This window comes from Nicotiana tabacum, unplaced genomic scaffold, assembly GCF_000715075.1.
Source record: "Nicotiana tabacum cultivar K326 unplaced genomic scaffold, ASM71507v2 Un00354, whole genome shotgun sequence".
NCBI lineage: Eukaryota > Viridiplantae > Streptophyta > Magnoliopsida > Solanales > Solanaceae > Nicotiana > Nicotiana tabacum.
Genome location: NW_027438591.1, coordinates 12,969 through 27,962, shown reverse-complemented (window position 1 = coordinate 27,962; position 14,994 = coordinate 12,969). Strand labels below are relative to the sequence as shown.

The 14,994-nt window shown below is 37.0% G+C and overlaps 1 protein-coding gene across 1 annotated transcript; it reads left to right on the top strand.

The window, feature by feature from the left end:
* The first annotated feature begins 11,707 nt into the window (after positions 1–11,707).
* On the top strand, positions 11,708–12,205 carry LOC142179102 (uncharacterized). Its single transcript, XM_075248926.1, has one exon. The coding sequence runs from the start codon at positions 11,708–11,710 to the stop codon at positions 12,203–12,205; it is 498 nt and encodes a 165-aa protein (XP_075105027.1).
* The last annotated feature ends 2,789 nt before the right edge of the window (positions 12,206–14,994 follow it).

The following is a 14,994-nucleotide window of genomic DNA, read 5'->3' as shown; positions in this document are numbered from 1 at the left end:
ACATATATACGAAGTGACGAGCGTATACGTGGATGACGAGGTTGTACCATGGTTAGGGTAGATTTTAGACTATTTTGTGGCTTGTTTGGTGTATGTCTCACTTCATATGCTTTACTTGATTAACTTGTGTCATGATTCTTTGCCATCTTTATATGTTAGTATCATGTTATAGGCATCTCTCTTATGCTAGTGTAACATGATAGGATATTTTACGTCATGACTTGTTGAATGACTATTTGAGCATCTTATTCATGCTAGAATAATGTTATCAGTATCGTTCACGTGCTAGTGTAATATTACAAATTCAATGTACTTATATTATATCCATACATTGTCTCCTTAGATGCACCGTTCACATCATTCATCTGAGACTGTTTGGGCGCGTAATTTCACGTTCCTATATAGAGGTTCTATTTGGGCGTGTGGATTCACGTTCATGTGTTGAGACATTTGTTGGGCGTGTGGATTCAAATTCCTTATTGAGATACTTGTTCGGGCGTACGGATTCCCAATATAGATGAGATCAGTTCTTTGTGTCTTCATCTATGCCAATAAAGTCGCCGCAACTGTCTCTGATGGAACGAAAGGCATCAAGGGTCCAAGAATGGAGAGGGATACCAAAGGCCTTTACCCAACGATGCTCACTATTCTGACTTATCATCTCTGATCTCGACTTCGGCGACCACCATTTCAGTGATAGCTTCCTACCATTCCAGAACCAATCCCCTGCTTTGATTCTAATTGCTTCTTGTTTCGATGGGAAATCAAACAAAAATTGGTTGTGGTTAATCGTTGTTACCCGGAGACCTGCAATAACTTGCCATTTATTTATAAACCACTTTTATATTACCTTCGGCTTTGGGCTGAGATTGAAAGGATCATTGAAACACCCGATAAGGCTTTTACCTACAAATCTACTTACTGTAGCTTCTAGAATTTCAGGCCATTTGATAATTCTGGCAGCTTCAATATAAGGTTTTGCATGTGATTGGGCTAGCTAGAATCGTGGGTTGTGACCTTTCCCTAAGAAGCGAATAATCTTCACTGCAATATCTCCCAAACCAAGATTCCACTCTTACAAAACGGCCATGTATATTGAAATTCTAAAAGATTCTACAAGTGTAGATCTGGATTTTCCTTCCCCTATCTTTGGCAACTATTCCCTGTAATTAGTGAGGCTTATTTAAGAGCTTCACAGACCCATCTTACATTCCTCTCGTCAAATTTAAGGCTGCAAGTGAATCTTCTCCCACGCTCAATTAATAAGAACCATCTGTCATAATCTTCACTAATGTCGACTAACTCAAAAGATTTATCACCTGAAATGAAGAAAACATTATCTCTCATGGCTGGAAATATTAAAAGTTAGAACGGATTTTTATAGCTTTATTTGACTTATACTCTTTGGGCTAGATCGGGCTCGTTTATGGATTTGGAGCTAGAAGAGACAAATTTTGAAGAATAGAGCTTGCCTGTAGGGTAAGTATCTTTCTTAACCTCGACTTGAGGGAAGTTTTCCCAAAATAAACTTATGTGCAACATGCTACGTGTTGGGGGTGACGTATTTGGGAGGTGACGAGCGTATACACGGATGTCGAGGTCGTACCATGTTTTGGGTAGATTTTAGACTACTTTGTGTCTTGTTTAGTTTATGTCTCACTTTATTTGCTTTACTTGACTTGTGTCATGACTCTATGCGCAAATTCATACGCTTGTATCATGTTATAAGCATCTCTTTTATGCTAGTGTAACATGATATGATATTATATGTCATGACTTGTTGTGTGACTACTTGAGCATCTTATTCATGCTAGAATAATGTTATAGTCATCGTTCACATGATAGTTTAACATTAAGAATTCAATGTAGTATTACATGGTAGAATTGTGTATTCATAGATGGTCTCCCAGTGTTTTGGATAGCGAGAGAGAAGCAACAAAAAGCATCGAGGACCCGCTTCACTGAGGCGAGATGCGAAGCGCTCACTTTTTTGAAGTGAAACACCAATTAATACAAATAATTAAAATATTAAATTTGCATATATAAATAACTAAAAGGTCAAATAACCATCAGATGGTGCCATTGAATATACTGTGTATAAAGAGAAATTAATTGTAATTAAAGAGAAAAAATAAGAATTAAATGTAATTGTAATTGAAATTATAGAATATGGAGTGGTTGATAAGATACATGGTGTGAAGAAGAAATAAGAGGAGAAAGACGAGAAAAAGAAGTTCTACTAGAAAAAGTCACCAGAACACAGAGAAATCAATACTTGAGTATAAGTACTTAGGCTATAAAAAGAAAAAGAAAAGAAATAATAAAGAAAAGAAGAAAGAAAAGAAGCAAGAAGAGAGGACTTACTGCCAGGAAAATTCACCGGAAAACAGAGAAATCGGTACTTAAAAATTTGTACTTACACCGGAAAAAGAAAAAGAAAAGAAAGAAGATGAAAGAAGAAGAAATACGTACCTGAAATCGAAGATGAGCAGCGGCGACAACTGAATTTTGAAGAGTGTCTAAACTATGAAGTGAAGAAAACCCTAACGTTTTTTAAGTCCCTTAGTTTTTTTTAAAAAGAAAAAAGAAAAATCGGCGCTTACTCGCCTCGTCGGTGCTTTTTGAAAAACGCGACGTAGCAACCTTAAAAAGTGCATGAGCCTCACTTCGCTTCTTGCTAGCGAGAAGCGAGCTCTATTTACAACACTGTTGTCTCCGTATATGCACCACGTTAACATATAGTTTTAGTTCTCATCATTCATCTGAGACTGTTTGGGCGTGTGGATTCACGTTCCTGTGTTGAGGTTCTGTTTGAACATGGGGATTCACGTTCATGTGTTGAGACATTTGTTGGGCATGTGAATTCACATTCATGTGTTGAGACATTTGTTGGGTGTGTGAATTAACATTCATGTGTTTAGACATTTGTTGAGCGTACGAATATACGTACCGAATGCGTGTGGATATGGATCTGTCCCTCTAGAGTCACTGAACACCGAAATCTCCCCGGCAATGTGCGCACAATGGACACATGGATTTGTGTCGGTTTTAGTACCAAGTTTGAGTCTTTATCATGCATAAACATTCTACACTCATGTAGAAACATTCAGACATATCATCTACATATGCGGATCCATGCATTCTACACATGTATGAGACTTGATAGCAGGATGTTGACACTTGAGGGGTGTCAGATTGATATAACGTTTGAGTCTTTACTAGTTATTGCATATCTCATTTATATGCGAATTTGGTGCGCACTTTGTATAAGCTTATAACCTTGTTACGGAAAAACATGCTTATTATACTCCTCTTTGGCTACGCACCTTAATATTGGTATCCGCTGTTTGTTGGTGATTTCTCCGTTATTGTATATGCATGTCAACTACACATGTTATATAAAGCGAGTATATTTTGACTGAACTTCGCCACTACTTTGTTAAGATTAGTTTTGATACTTACTGAGTACATATGGTCAGTTATACTCATACTACAGTTTTGCACTTTGCGTGTAGATTTTGAGCTGAGTTGTTGCGGAGTTCGACATCAGCGTTCTTGTTATTAGCCACCATTTTATTCATGGTAGATTAGTACTTGTATTTCTGTTTATGTATATTCAATAAGATAATGTATTTTCTTCATACCAGCGTTGTATTCCATTTTTGTTGCCCATGACTTGTGACACCAGTTCTTGGGATAGTTTGTACTAATTTTTGCGTTCTTATTTCATTATCTATTTGATGAACTTCAGTTTGGGTTGCCTTTTATGTTGGTAGTTTGCTTAGCGGGTTGGTTAGGTGTCATCACAACTTGGTGGATCTTTGGCTCGTGACATATCAAAGATAAATGCTAACGACACAGAAAAAAAATCAAAAGTTGAGTCAAGTCTTCAAAAACTAATACTTACTACAATAGAATGATCACTGACATGTATTGCCAAAGAGACATGCGCTTATTGATATTAAAGAAGAGTTCCCTTGATCCCTGAAAGCTACTAAATCAATAAATCATAATTTATCTCAAGCTAAACCTTTGCTTGGTCCACTATAAGATAGGCATAATAAGGTACAAAAACACATAACAAGAAACAACAGGATCAAGCTTATATATACATATAAGTAAAGCAGCAGCATCAAAACAAATATCAGAACACGTACATGAGACTAAAAGCATCAATCTTTGCACAAGAAAGAGGGATAAAAAGAAGGCCATGAGTACAAAACATGAACATGGAAAAGGTTGTTGGGGCTGAGGGGGTCAAATACATATATGAGAATGAGGGTTGGGTTTTTACTGGCCAGAACCTAGATCAGAAGAAGCACCAACTGAGACAGAAGCAGATGCCTCGGAGGGCAACCCCCCATGCCGGCCATAGCCAGAGATGAATCTTGGGGATACCCTTTACCTAGAAAACCTTGAAAAGTAGTAGTTGTTGTAGCTTCAGGTTTCACTTCATTATCAGTTGCAGTACTACCACTACTAGCATTTTTGTTACTCACGACATTCTTGTTTAATTCAACCATGAGCAAAATACCTTAAAATCCCCCTAGACTTGACACTGATTATTAGTTGCAGCCTTAAACTATTCGTGGTCTTAATTACCCCTCAACTTAGCCTTTTGAGAGGCATTACCCCTTGGACGCTGATGTGGCAAAGAGTGTGGGTACACTCGCTTGCCACGTGGATTTTTCCTGTATATGTGGCATTTTTTTGAAAAATAAAATATATTTTTTCCTTTTTAAGTATGTTAATTCTTTAGATAATTTTTTTCGAATACAAATTTAGATAAAACTTGGATAGAACTACATTATTTAGGCTAAATGTTTTTATTTGGCTAAAAATAATAAAGTTTTAGTTAATCTTTTTTTGAATTTGATCTGAAAATAAAAATTTATACAATTGAAATAAATATTCAAGGCATCTAAAAAGTTATAAATTTGAAATTAATTATTTTGGCTATAAGTTTTTATATAGCTCTAAATTATGGCGCTCTAAATATATATTTTTTTTTACAGATTTTACTTGAAAAAATGAAAATACACAGTTGAAATAAATAATCACTGCATCAAAAGAAGAAATAAAAAGAGTACACTCTTTTTATAGTTGAAGAAATTGTACTCTTTTTATTACTTCTTTTGATGCAATGACTATTTATTTTAACGGTGTATTTTCATTTTTTCAAGTAAAATCTGTAAAAAATATATTTTGGATGGAGATAATGCATTGTTCGAACTCCATAGAGCTGATGGCCCTGGCCATGGAGCAGGGGGTGAAGGAGCTGAAAGCCCTGGCCATGGAGCTGGTGGGCAACCTTTTCCACCTCAACTAATGAATGTTTTGCCCGACCCACAAGCACCAATGGATGCTCTTTTCAACCCAGAAGCAATTGCAGCAATGGCTGCATATTTGAATGAAGATAATGCACAGTTCCAACAGCATCTCGACGGGTTAAATCACTAGAAGGGGTGGTGGGTCGATGCAGTTATCCTGAAGCAAAGCTACAGTAATAACATGTGATAACTACGTAGACCTGCTGCTTTTTAAACTCTTACGTTCTAAACTTTTACGTGCAATATACTGCTTTCTAAACTCTGTAAAGTGGCAGGAGTTGCCATTCAAAGAATTGAGATGTAATAGCATTGAACTTTAAGTGTTTCACAGATTTAGGTAGAAAATGAAGTGTGAACATCAGTTTTATTTGCAAGAAAAGGCAGGCAGGTTCTTCATACCCCATTACTTATCTTGTTCTTTGAGCATTCCGGGAAGCTAGTTTATTACTTATATTTTAGTACTGGTTTTGCTTTTAACACACTTTCTTTGAGATGAAATATTTCAGTTGTCAAATATTAGGGGAGGCGTAAAACACATAAGGTTGTTAAGTGAAAAAGTTGTCAGAACACCAAATGGCCCTAAGCTTATGAACAAAATATTTTTATAGGTTTTGCCACATGGTGGCCTCTAGTAGCCTGTGCTCCGACAACTTTTTCACTTATCTAGGAGAACAAATATGTATTTTCAACTTCAGATTTTGTAGATTTAAATGGGAATAGTTAACGCGGTTTTTATATCAGAGTTAAAAAATCTTTTTTGCACTATAAAATAGAGAAATATTCCCTAGCAAGCAAGTCATCGTATCCATCTGATGGGATTTGACATTCATACCTCTGAGCTGTCAAAATCTTTAGTTAGTACTTTTCTTTGTGAACTTTCTTCACAACTTCAGTAACTACAAAAAAAAAGTTGATGCATCATGTCAAGAAGCACATGGTTTTCAAGAACACTGAAAAGAAACCAAGTAATTATAAATTACCAGATTAGATATGCTCTTTGAGATGACCATTAAAAGCTGTTGTCACAATACTGGAACGTCAAAAAACCCAGAACCAAAAACTAATCAGAACCAAATTAGCAGAGAGAGAGGCAACAGAAGATGCCCTTGAGGTGGCGTCTGCATCTCTCATGTCATTACTTGGCAAAAATTGGGGAAGCAACACGTACTTTATGTCGGATTTTTTAAAATATAATACTACTGTCCGATTAGTTGGCAAAAACTGAGCATCTGTATCCTATAAACTGTAACATCAACCTGAAAAATGCGCCTCTGAGTGCTATAATCTATAACCAGTGTATGTCAGTTCCAATAATATATATCATCCGTATCGGGAAAAGATCTACAACTAGCTAGTGGCTCGGTTAGACAAAGACAAACCTCTTTTTATGACAACCGGTGCGGTTGGATCATGTCGTTGTCCCTAAGAAAATTCAAAAGTTTAAGTCACAGAGACTTGATAGTTAACTCTACATTACTAACGTTGGGTTGTATCACAATGTGAACATAAGTTTTTCAGCTAAGTGGTATTTATTAATTTTTTTATTTTATCATATAACTTTAAAAAAAAAAGCCGGAGATGCAGCATATTCTCAATAGAGAACTATCATAAACACACAGTTCAAAACTCAGTTCAAACATAGATCCTTCCAAATACATAAAAAAACTCCCCTACTCAAAAATTAAGATTACATCTTCCCGGGGGAAAAGAGAGTCAGAAGCAAAATTTATCCTTTAAGACCGTCTCCAACCCAACACTATTTTTGACGCCAAACACTATTTTGGTGTAAGATTTGGTATTTTGGTACTCCAACCCAACACCATTTTGGTGTGTGAATAGTGTTACACCAAATTTGGTATTACACTATTCATCTATACCATTACTATTCATCAATATTTTATTATATAACACTTTTAATTTAACATATTATAAATTTTATAATTACTTATACTTTTTATGTACTAACTACTATCTTTATGATATTAATTTTATATTTTAATTTTAGTGTATAATTTTTATAAATTAATTTTCATATATTTTATTTTTATATAAAATTTTAAGTTATAATTGTATAAAAATATATAACAATCAAAAAAATAAAAAGTGCAAATCTAAAATATAATATATTGTTAATAAATAACACAATGTTCATTAAATAACATAAAAATAAATATTTAATACAGTAGCGACTGACATAGATTAAAATTGAAAATACATTAAATAACATAATGGGATTAAAAAATTACAACAATAATCTAGTACTCTGGTAGGTCACTTCAGATCCGCCAATATCATTAAGATATTAGGTATATGGGGCAGGGATTGTTGCGGTTGTGGCTGTTGAAATTGTTGACTTTTTTATCCATTATTGTTTTGCCTATGATTTTACTTGTGAGTGTCATTTGCAAGAAAAAAATTTGAATATAATATGTGAATGCTACAAAAAGTAAAAGCATGCATAGAATTTCCATATGAATGCTAGAAAATATCACCTCCCATCATGTAATGACTCAACTGGTCGTTTTGAGCTCTATCATCCCGTTCTTGGATTTGAGACTTTGTAGGTTCAGTTGGTGATTTATGACTTGTGGTTATGGTTGGTTCAGGTCCCAAGAGGTTTGGAAATGATTTGGAACACTTGGCTTCTAATTAGAAGCCTTAAGTTAAGAGAGCCAGCCAAATTCAACATTTTGAGTAAAGGGATCTCAAAATCATGATTTGAGAGTTCCTATAGGATTGTATGATGCTTTTGGACTTGTATGTATATTATGTTTAGCACCCAAGAGTTCGGGCGTGATTCAGCGCTATTGTGAGAAATTTGGAACTTCTTGTTTTTTTGAGATGGATTAAATTCCATGGATATCCTCTCTCTCTCTTCAAACACACTCTCTCTCATTTTGCTTCCTCTAACGACTCCTTGCCACAACCGCTGACAAGCTAAGCATCGGCATCGGCGACGACTACCACCACCAGGTAAGGTCTCTCTCTCCCCCTTCTTTTTGTTTCTTCCATCGCCAACGACATTGCCCAGAGCCGGTGACGGCTCCCCTTTCTCTTTCTCTCCTTCCTCTACTCTATCCCCCTTTCTTCTCCCCCCTCCTTGTGTGTGCGTGCGCAGCGCCGACGGAATTAGGGTTTCCAGCGGGTTTCAACCACGTGGCAGCATATGTACAGGCAAATTTTCGGCCAGAAGTTCCCGTTTTGGCACTCGCCTCTTCAAAATTGCCCTGACCCACAATGTTCCAGCCGGTTCCGACGAGATCCCCATCACCCCGGCTAACTTTTCGGTGACTTTTTTCCGACGAATGTCGTTCAAGAAGTGGCTCCTCTCAACTCTCTCTTGGAGCCGATTCTTGAGGCTCCTCTCCACTCTCTCAAGACCCCCAACCTTCTCCCATCTTCAAGGTAAGCAATCTTCATTGTCTTGGTATGAATCTTATCATTTCTACACTAGAAGTAATTCAATCCACCATGAAATCCTTAAATTTTCAAGAAATTTCTTCAAGAACTCAAGGGAGACTTTTGCAAGATTTTTTCCAAAAGGTAATCCTACAACCTTAGACTTACATGCATGGATTCATTATGGGATAGTGATTGAAAGCCATAAGTTCCCAATTTAAATTCATAACCATTGTAGAGATTGAAAGGTAATTATTTGATCGAATTTTGTTAGTTGGGTGTGGATTGTTGGACATGCATATGACGTTGGAAGTTATACATTACTTGGGGATCATAGTGGGATAAATTTTTAGTAAATGGTGGTAGTTGGATGAACTAGTTCCATGTATAAGAAACGTTGAGATTTATGCATACTAGATGTTTGATAAAATGCCTAAGTGAGCTGAATGCTATGAACCCCTTCCTAATGATGGTCCAATTTGTTCATGTTTCTATATATTGAACTAGGAGTTTCAGGACGTTGTAGTAATCTAAAGAAAGCTCAAGCGAGGTATGTTGGCTAAACTTCCTCCATAGAATCGTATTTCATGATCTCCCTGTGAACTCCAAGTACGGTTGCTCGAAGTACCAATTCTTATAATGTTAGATTATTTTGAAGACATGGTTTATCATATGCCGATATGCTCAAGTCTTGTTTCAATTTCTATCCCTATACACTCCTACAAAGATACTTCAAATGAGGTTGATTTAACGAATGTCTGATTCCAATTTATGTTTCAAATAAAATGGGTATAGATTCCTTGTAAATGTTTCCAATGTGTTATAAGCTCTTACGTTCTCACAGATAGAAGCTACGGTGTTCCTAAATGTCCTAAGTGTTCTTAATGTTCTATGGTCACACATGGCAAGTAAAATGAAGTGATAGTAATAACATGAAACGTGACCGCTTGCCAAATGAGGATTATAAAGCATTGTATGTTCCGATGGTTTCAATCATAGTAAGAATGCTTCTAAAACAATAAATGCAAACGACTTTATTAAGTCCCCAAGAATCATGAACTTAGCTAATGACCTTAAGATGACAAGAGAGTACATAACAAGATGAAAGAGAGATGTCATATGCTAAATTATTGGGTCCATGCACCATTGAAATCTACTTATTGATTCACCATGCATGCGTTAATGTAACAAGCTATGGTTCTCCATGATGACCATGAACATGAAGTATTCCAATGATTCGGGAACTTACGGCCTTAAATGAAATGTTAATCATGTCGCTTTGAGCTTATATATGCTCATGTGCATAATAATGTGTTATGAACCCTATGGATGGTCAATGAAGAGCATAGGTGTACAGTATAGGTGAACCCTATGGACGAGCTACGAAACGCATAGGTGTACAATATAGGTGAACCCTATGGACGGTCTATAAAGTGCATAGGTGTACAGTATAGGCAAACCCTATGGAAGGTCTATGAAGTGCATAGGTGTACAGTATAGGCGAACCCAATGGACGGTTTATGAAGCGCATAGGTGTACAATATAGGTGAACCCTATAGATGGTCTATGAAGCGCATAGGTGTATGATATAGGTGAATCCTAAGGACGGTCTATGAAGCTCATAGGTGCACAGAATAGGTGAACCCTTTCGACCGGTGAACCCTATAGACGGCCTATGAAGCGCATAGGTGTACAATATAGGTGAACCATATGGACAGTCTATGAAACGCATAGCTGTACAGTAACGCTGAACCCTATGGACGGTCTATGAAAAATATATGTGTACAATATAGGTGAACCATATGGACAGTCTATGAAATGCATAGGTGTACAGTATAGTTGAACCATATGGACGGTCTATGAAACGCATAGGTGTACAATATAGTTGAACCCTATGGACGGTATGTGAAACGCATAGGTGTACAGTATAGTTGAACCCTATGGACGGTCTATGAAACGCATAGGTGTACAGTATAGGTGAGCCCTATGGACGGTCTGTGAAACACATAGATGTACAGTATAGGTGAACCCTATGGACGGTCTGTGAAGTGCATAGGTATATAGTATAGGTGAACCTTATGGACGGTCTGTGAAACACATAGGTGCATAGTAAGAGAGGGCTATGGACGGTCTGGTGAGACGCATAGCCAGCACGAACAATAAGTGCCACTTTCATTGCCCTTGTTTGTACATATTACATTTACATTATATTTTGTATCCCACACACAGTTCATATGGCTCACTTGATTCCAAAATAAGTTCAGAATTATGTAAGTATAAGACTTAGATAAGTAATTCTATGGGTCATTTCGTAGTTTCTTGATTACTTCATTTGCCTCTTATTTGAGTTACCGTATTTTCATACGTTGTTATGTCTGCCTTACATACGAGTACTATTCCACATATACTCATGTCCTTTTTACCGGCGGCGCTGCATCAGGTATACTTCTACTGGATGATGTGGATCTTTGATAGGGATCTTCCTCACGACTCACCTTATGGTGAGCCCACTACCGTTCTAGTGGGTATTTGAGTCTAGTTCGTTTTATGTACTTAGGTATCTATTGTCATAGAAGCTCCATTTACACTGTGGGTAATGTGCTTAAGTGTAGAGTTTTGTTATGTATTTATGCTCACAATATTTACAGATATTTATAAAGCTATGTATCCATCATGAGAAGAATTTTAGGTCATTGAGCCAAATGTATAATGTATTGAATTTAAAAGTCAAGATCTAATTATGTTATGGTAAATAATGCATGAGTAATGAGGAGAGGTTGATGTAACGTAGGCCGGCTCGACTAGGTTAATTTAGTTGGCTCCCCAAGGTTGGAGCGTGACAAGCTTGGTATCAGTAGGGAAGTTCTGGAGTGGCTTATGAGGTTGTTTAATGTCATTTATAGGCCGACAATAATGCCTGATGAGTGGAGATGATCCCAGTATACAAAAACAAGGGTATCAAACTACTATGCCACACTATGAAGGTCTGGGAGAGGGTGGTGGAGATGAGGATAAGGAAGGGGGTGTCTATCTCTGAGAACAAGTTCGAGTTCATGTCGGAGGGTTCGACGACAAAAGCTATTCATCTTGTTAGGAGATTGGTGGAACAATACAGGGAGAGGAAGCAGGACTTGCATATGGTGTTCACCAATTTGGAGAAAACATATGACAAAGTCCCTAGGGATGATCTATGGAAATGCTTGGAGGATAGATGTGTACCTGCCGTATACACTATAGCGATTAAGGACATGTATGATGGAGCTAAGACCCGAGTGAGAAAGGTGGGAGGAGAATCGAGGCACTTCATAGTAGAGGTGAGGTTGCATCAGGGATCAGCGCTTAGCTCGTTTCTAATTGCCTTGGTGATGGATAAGTTGACACGACACATTCATGGAGAGTTACCTTGGTGGATGTTATTATCACATGATATAGTACTGATTGACGAGATATGTGGCAGTGTTAACGCTAGAGTCTAAAGGTTTCAAGTTTAGCAGAACCAAAACAGAATACTTGGAGTGCAAGTTTAGCGACATGGCTCGGGAGGCTGATATTGAAGTTTAGTGGGGTCCGTAATCCAAGGAAATAGGGAGATTGACGAGAATGTCACACATTGTATAGGAACGAGGGTGAATGAAATAGAGGTTCATATGCGGTGTTTTGAGCGACAAGAATGTGCCGCAAAGACTTAAAGGTAAGTTTTATAGAATAGTTATTAGACCAATCATGTTGTATGGGGAGGAGTATTGGCCAGTCAAGACCTCTCATGTTCAGAAGTTAAGATTTGCGGTGATGGGGATGATGAGATGGATGTGTGATCATGGTAAGAGAGATAAGATTAGGAACGAAGATATTCAAGATAAGGTAGGAGTGGCATGTATGGAGGATAAGATGCGGGAAGCTAGGATGAAATGGTTCATTGATGTGAAGACAAGAAGCGTAGATGCCCCTGTGAAAAGGTGTGAGAGGTTGGTAATGGCGGGTTCAAGGAAAGGGTGTGGTAGGCCGAAGAAATACTGGGAGAGATGATCAGACAGGACATGACACATCTTCAGCTTACCGACATGACCCTTGATAGGAGGGTGTGGAGATCGAAGATTAGGGTTATAGGTTAGTTAGTAGTCGAATTTATTTCCTTTTCACACATGTACTTCCTTCCCTAGTTGTAGTACTAGTGTTATCCTTGTGTTCCTTATTTTTAGATCGATACTTTTTTACTTGAGGTTCTCTTTGCTTCGTTTTATTTTTCTGGTTGTTACTATTTCGTTTGTTGTAGTTCTCTATCATAACTGTTGTGATTTTGTCTAATTGAGCCGATGATCTTTCGGAAATAGCCTCTCTACCTTCATAAAGTAGGGATAAGGACTACATACATAATACCCGCCCCAGACCCCATTTGTGGGAATATACTAAGTATGTTGTTTTTTTAGATGGTAACAGAAGTCTCTTAGCTAGTGTCTGGACATATATTTGGTTGAAACTTGAAAAGACAAGCTTTTGAAGATGAGATAGAAAAATAGTTTTTGAAAGTTGAAATTGTGTTTGGACATACATTTTGCTTAAGGAGAATTTGAAGTTTTGCCAGTAGAAAACTTCGAAAACCGGTCTAAACCACTATTTGAAACTTGAAAAATTCATATCCAAAAAATGGTCACTATTTTATAAGCAAACAATGTTTTCAATTTTTGTTTTTGAAAAAAAGTGCATAAAACTTATGGCCAAATGAGAGCTAATGTTCTTAAGTTTGATTTGCACCTTGGTTCTTTATTGTGATATTTTCGCATGTATTTTGAGCCTTTGGACAAGTTCATATAGGGTATTTGAACTTATTGAGATGGATTGGAGGGGACCCAAGGGGCCAGTGCGAGTTTCGGCGTGTTTAGAGCAAGCTTTGAGAGATTTGAAATGTTGAAATATATTTTTCTGGACTTGACCTTACTTCAACAAGAGAATTGATCGTAATCTATAAGGAATTTGGGGATGATCCAAAAATGAAGGTTGTATCCCTTTGAATCTAGTTTCCAGAAATTCAAACCGTTTGTCATTCCGACATTTGTACAAAAAGTTATTACTGTTTTAGTTAGCAAGGTCAATGTTGTCATCTCTAAAAATAGGCACCAAATATTTTTGCAATTGTATATATCACTTTATTTCATACTTGGACTTCATTTTATCATTTAGGGAGTTACGGAGCTCGGATTGAGGTGATCTTTTAAGAGATTTTCTCCTAAGATGGTGCGGTAAGTGATTCTCAATCAAATTTATGATTACAAGATGAATCTATAATCGATTTTGCCTTAGAATCAAGGATTCAAAAGAGGAAAAGAGGATTTCTGACTTGAAGGTTAAGAAAGTGCATTTTGGGGTTTCGAACAACTTGGACTCAGATTTGGAAACTAATCATATGTTTGGACTTGTAAGGTTACGGGTCAACAGGATACGACTTATGTTTTATGATTTGACTTTTGAGATTTAGTTAAAGATCATTTATCATTTGGAATTGATTTATATATCTTTATTTGACTTCCTCGAATACTCTTTGGGCTAGATCGGGCTTGTTTGATGGATTTAGAGCTAGAAGAGGCGGATTTTAAAGAATAGAGCAAGATCGGATAAGGTAAGTATCTTTTAACCTCGACTTGAGGGAATTTTTCCTAAAATGAACTTATATGATACATGCTACATGTTTAGGGGTGACATATATACGAAGTGACGAGCGTATACGTGGATGACGAGGTTGTACCATGGTTAGGGTAGATTTTAGACTATTTTGTGGCTTGTTTGGTGTATGTCTCACTTCATATGCTTTACTTGATTAACTTGTGTCATGATTCTTTGCCATCTTTATATGTTAGTATCATGTTATAGGCATCTCTCTTATGCTAGTGTAACATGATAGGATATTTTACGTCATGACTTGTTGAATGACTATTTGAGCATCTTATTCATGCTAGAATAATGTTATCAGTATCGTTCACGTGCTAGTGTAATATTACAAATTCAATGTACTTATATTATATCCATACATTGTCTCCTTAGATGCACCGTTCACATCATTCATCTGAGACTGTTTGGGCGCGTAATTTCACGTTCCTATATAGAGGTTCTATTTGGGCGTGTGGATTCACGTTCATGTGTTGAGACATTTGTTGGGCGTGTGGATTCAAATTCCTTATTGAGATACTTGTTCGGGCGTACGGATTCCCAATATAGATGAGATCAGTTCTTTGTGTCTTCATCTATGCCAATAAAGTCGCCACAACTGTCT